The sequence below is a fragment of the Sinocyclocheilus grahami genome, unplaced genomic scaffold, assembly GCF_001515645.1.
Source record: "Sinocyclocheilus grahami isolate Dianchi unplaced genomic scaffold, SAMN03320097.WGS_v1.1 scaffold1193.1, whole genome shotgun sequence".
Taxonomy (NCBI): Eukaryota; Metazoa; Chordata; class Actinopteri; order Cypriniformes; family Cyprinidae; genus Sinocyclocheilus; species Sinocyclocheilus grahami.
Genome location: NW_015506372.1, coordinates 189,111 through 194,444, shown reverse-complemented (window position 1 = coordinate 194,444; position 5,334 = coordinate 189,111). Strand labels below are relative to the sequence as shown.

At 38.5% G+C, this 5,334-nt stretch overlaps 1 protein-coding gene across 1 annotated transcript in view; it reads right to left on the bottom strand.

Moving 5' to 3' along the window:
• The window catches only part of LOC107567879 (corticotropin-releasing factor receptor 2), an 84,294-nt gene extending 83,249 nt beyond the window's left edge, over positions 1-1,045 (bottom strand). Inside the window, exons 1-2 of the mRNA XM_016253657.1 lie at positions 925-1,045; positions 716-835 (exon numbers count right to left, since the gene is read on the bottom strand). Coding sequence (XP_016109143.1) covers positions 716-835; positions 925-1,045 — 241 coding nt within the window. The remainder of the gene's footprint in view (positions 1-715; positions 836-924) is intronic.
• Positions 1,046-5,334: the final 4,289 nt, after the last annotated feature.

Below are 5,334 nucleotides of genomic sequence, written 5' to 3'. Positions count from 1 at the left end.
GTGTGTGTGTGTGTGTGTGTGTGTATACATGTTTTTCTATACTGGTGGGGACTTAAACCTGATTGCACACTGACTCATGGGGACTAAATTGAGGTCCCCATGGGGAAACAAGCTTATACATCATACAGAATGATTTGAGAATGTAAAAATGCAGAAAGTCTCCTGTGAGGGGTAGGTTTAGGGGTAGGGTTGGTGTAGGGCGATAGAAAATACGGTTTGTACAGTATAAAAAACATTACACCTATAGAGTCCCCATGCACAAGGATAAACCAGACACACAGTGTGTGTGTGTGTGTGTGTGTGTGTGTGTGTGTGTGTGTTAAGAGAACTTCACTGTCCTGCTTCATTTCACACATTAGGGCAAAGAACATGTGGCAGGGCAGATAACATTGTCTGCAGAAGCAGAATTTGTGAGCAGACAATTGCGTAAATTATTAACAGCATGTCATTTATTTTAAGAACAATTGTACAAACAGTTTTTGAGAGAAAAATATCAAAAGCTATACATGTCCATGAAATCTTATAAGCCTTCAAATGTTCCATATTAAATCTATGCAATGCATATATCTATAAATCCACTGACACACTTTCTTATATTATAACTCTGCCTGAAGGACTGGCCCACAGATAAATAGGCTAACAGTTATGCACATGAATCCACCAACCTTATCCTCAGACGTATTTAATGAATAAAAAGCGAATAGGAGCCACTTACTAGTGGTGTTGTATTTGACGCCGTTAATGAACTCTGGACACGGTCGCTCAATTATTCGTCCAGAGTTGCTTCTTGGCCAGCAAGTTCCGATTTCATCCGTGGTGGCGTTACAATAGAGACCTTAGAGGAAAATACAACCGGTGTTGATTAATGTGCATTATAAACGCTGCATAAAACATATGCACTGCTACAAATACTGTAATCCTCACCGTCGACACTCATCGACGCGAAAGACGAATTCTCATATAAAGTGTCCTGAAAAGCATCTATAAGAGTACAGTTGGTGTCGCCGAATTCCTCTATGAAGAACTGAAAGAGGGACGCATCCATGATCCAAAAGCAAGGCTTCAGTGGGTAGAAGAAGCGATGAGTCTGCCTCCCTGTCAACTTGATACAGTTTCGTCTCTTCTTCACTGATGACAAATGGTTCAAGCAATCCTGGAGCTGGTTTTGTGCGCGCGTCCATTGACAGGATGATGGTGATGTCATGATGAAGTGTCGAGGATCAAAGCGGCCGCTCTAAAAACATTTCCTTCTAAAGTTTGAAATGTTCAGATAAATCAGCATGTAGCTATACACTGAACATTGTGTTATCAAAAGTTGGAGAAGGATTAATAACCAAAAATCTTTATTAGCCTTAATAATAGCCTACATATAGATTAATATATCTATCAATGACGTTATATTATTATAGTTACATTTATATAGTGGCTGTGACACAGATAAAGCGCTTTATATTGTAAGGGGGAATTAATTTTGTCCCTCATATCTGACCAAGTTATTTAAAACACACACACATTAAAATGCGAGTTTGACCCCCCCCAAAAAAGGCTTCATTCTGATTTTATTTGACATTCTGATATCAGTTTAGCTTATACCAAGAAAGAACATTTATAGGCTACATTTGAAATTAAATGTGATATTTTCAGTGTTGCTTTTATACTGAAACCCCCTGGAACGCTGGAATGATTTTCCCACGAAACGCTATAGTTTAAGTACCAATTGGGCTGGTTTTGTTAAGCAGACCTATATGTAGTGCAGTTTAGCTTAAGCAACAAAAACTATAGAATTGAGCTTTTTCAGAGATTGACAAATCACATTAAAATGCAACCACTCAGCTTTCTCTTTATTGTTTTTAAAAGTCTAGTTATGTTCAGCCTTAAAATCATTAATCAGTTTTTTAACACTAATTTCTAGTCCTGCAACACCATTACCTTGTCCCCTGGGGGCCCCAGTGATGTTATACAGTTTGGTGTGTTAATCAGGGTAACATTTAAGATAGAATGATTAGATAAAATGTTGATTAAAATATAATAACAAATTATTTGGGGGGGGGGCATCATCTCATCCACCCAGGGGCACCAACAGAGCCAGGGGGCCCCCTTGCTCTCAGAGATGATTTAATTTTAGTTTTGTTTTTGAATATGACCAGCAGTTATGAAAACCACTTATGTCGTTTCTTTTAATGCGGTGCGCTGTCGCCCTTTCTATGTAAAAATCAGTCAAATCATGTAAGGTGAATTTCACACAGTGTCTTACTTGAGACAAAAAAAAAAATGAGTTAAAAGCGTACCGGAAGAGACACCGTTTCTCAAGTGGACAAATGTGTTTCATTCATTCATAACTCGTCACAGTTTTGCGTAGGTCCCCCAGAAGTCTAGGATCTGCTCTGCGCATCAAACAGTGAATTTTATTTCCAAAACATCTCTGTCATCCACTGTTAGGTTATGGTTAGGGTTAGCAGAACGAGTTCACATGTACTTGCAAAGTTTCTTATTGTCAGTAGAATATCAGTTTTGAATGTCAGAATGTCTTGTCAGTTGGGGAGCAGCAATATAAAATGTTAGCAGATATTAAGAAGACAGTCTACTAATACTCTAATGACTACTAGTTGACATGTAGTTGCAAAGTTACTTAAAGTTAGTAAAATGTCTAAAGTGGACTAAAGTGATACCATAAAGATGAAAAACAATATAAGGCATACGTTCTGGTTTTAAGTAGTGGAGCATGTCCAAAGTTAATGTGATGAACAAACCTTGTAAATTGCATTTAGTTTAGTCTAGTCTTGCCTTGCCTGTTTTCCCATGTATATATCTCTGCCTTTGTTTTTGGACTGCCCTGTCGTCTTGCCGTTTGGATTCTGTTTGCCCCTGCCTGGACTATTATCGTGTACCTGGATTTTCTCTCTCTGTCTAGCCCTCTGGATGTCGTTTGCTGATCGGAGATCCTTGTCTGAGACACCGGAAGACACTTTCCCTCCAAGTTAGTCCAGTGGTGTCTGGGAGGTCCACAGAACGATGGTAGTTGGCCCCGAGCCAGAACAGCTGATTGAGGACAGCATCCTCTAACGCAGTCACCACTGCGAGCTTGCAGAACTCCCTGGCGTACTCATAGAAGGGGAGATCGAGGCGAGCCAGGGTGGAGAAGCGAGCGGCAATTTCCTTAGCCGCGGGGGAGAAAAACCAGGAAACAAAAACTTTCAAAAAGGTGGGAAAAACAAAACTGAGGGGAAGGGGCACGGCTTACTTTTGTTTAGGTCCGGTATTCTGTCATTGGTTGCTACAGTGAGGAGCACGGAATGAGGAGACCTGGAGTACATCAATGACGGGATTTTAATAACTTCAAGGGGACCAGGAAAACACACGTAGCAAAGGCAGTAGACTTCAGCAGACATTAACATTCAATACCAGACGCTGGAGCACACCCAGGGAACACTATTTATACACACGACAGGATGAGGAGCGGACGAGACACACCTGGGATCAATAGACATAAAATGGGGAACACCTGGAATCAAATCAACCTAATCGGGACAGGAACAGGAAACTAACCAAATATGGGCGTAGGAAGGCACATGGGGAGCAAGACACACAAAACACTGCCTTACTAACTATCAATACGCAGCAAATTCGGAGTTTATTGAGGGGAAAGTTGTAGTTAATAATTAGTTAATGGTGAGAGATGGTTTCCAAACTAAAGTGTGACTGACTGACTAAATAAATAAGGCTATAAATAATAATATTTAAAATATTAATATAAAACAAAGTGTAACCTCACTCAAGCCTCATACAGTAAGATGGAAAACACTTTATCACTCACTGTGGTGTGGAAATATTGTGTTCCTTGTTTTGAAACGAAACAGTCAGACATGGAGAAGTGTAGAAACATGGAAACTTGTGGACTGATGGGACACGGGGCCCTCTCAGTATTTTCACAGCTTTAACAAGAAACCATTAGCCCTATTTGTTCAAATGGTATTTGGACAGTGAGTGCACTCAATCAATGCATTATGGGACAATTTAGATTTTTTTTTGCTTTAAAAGTGTGCCTTGAGTGAAGTGCCAATGAGTGAGTGAGTTATGATTATGCATTAGTGCAAATATTATTTGTATTTACATTTATTCATTTTGCAGACACTTGCCTTAGGGGATATACCAATGGTAGCTATTTACTCAGTGATATTTTACTAAGGAATATTTGTCAGGGTAGATGTATAAGTTAGTTTCTCTAAATAAATAACCAACCTTATTGCAGTATTCATTTCTAACATTTGTAACAGATTTTCCATTAAATATAGGCTGAAAATGAATGGGAGGAATGCTCTGATAAGTGAAAATATTTACGCATGTAATCAAAGACATTCTGAGATTTTTAAAAGCATATACACTCTTAAAAATAAAGGTGCTTCACGATGCCATAGAAGAACCTTTTTGTCTAAATGGTTCCATAAAGAACCTTTAACATCTGAAGAACCTTTCTGTTTCACAAAAGGTTATTTGTGGCGAAAGAAGGTTCTTCAGATTATAAAAAGGTAAAAAAGAGATGGTTCTTTAAAGAACCTTTGACTGAATGGTTCTTTGTGGAACCAAAAATGGTTCTTCTATGGCATCGCTGTGAAGAACCTTTTGAAGCACCTTTATTTTTAAAAGCATATATGTTTCAAGCAGCTCTCAGAATTATAGTTAATGATACAGTATATATTGACAGGTAATTGCTCTTGAGACCCAATGCAGAAGTTTGGGAGGCCCACATGCTCTCATGGTGAAAGCTAAGAAGCCGTATAGAGACTAACACTTATCAGGTGTAGAGAAGCTATTTCTTCACTCGGGTTTCAGGAATATCTCACATATTTGGATAAGTGGGCAGCCAAAGTGCTTGATGGTCTTTGCTCTCTGCCTCTGTGGTTTCATGCTTACAATGACAGGATATGGGGTTAGAGCAACATCCATGTTCTACACCTTTCTTCAACCTTTACTTTAGTTTGGCTGAAAGCAACACTGGGTTTTGTGTCAGAAATGTGGTCGATAGAGTTTTTCCTCTTTTTTTAAAGGTCGTTTCCTGTTTCATTTAGTTTTAAAAGGTTTAAATTCATTTCGGTTTAAAAGATTTTGCTGATGTGATGTTATAATGTTTTACAATGTGTAACATTGTTTTGCAAAGGACTGTTATGCCACATGGACTAAGACAGATATAGATATTTGACTGCATGATCTTGTAACAATAGGTTGCAAGTTTTTTGTTTTTTTGTTTAGTTTTTTGCATTACTGGTACATCTCAGGTTTAAAGTCATTGCATACGCATTGTTGTATTAGAGCCTTTCAATTATCCAACTATTATTT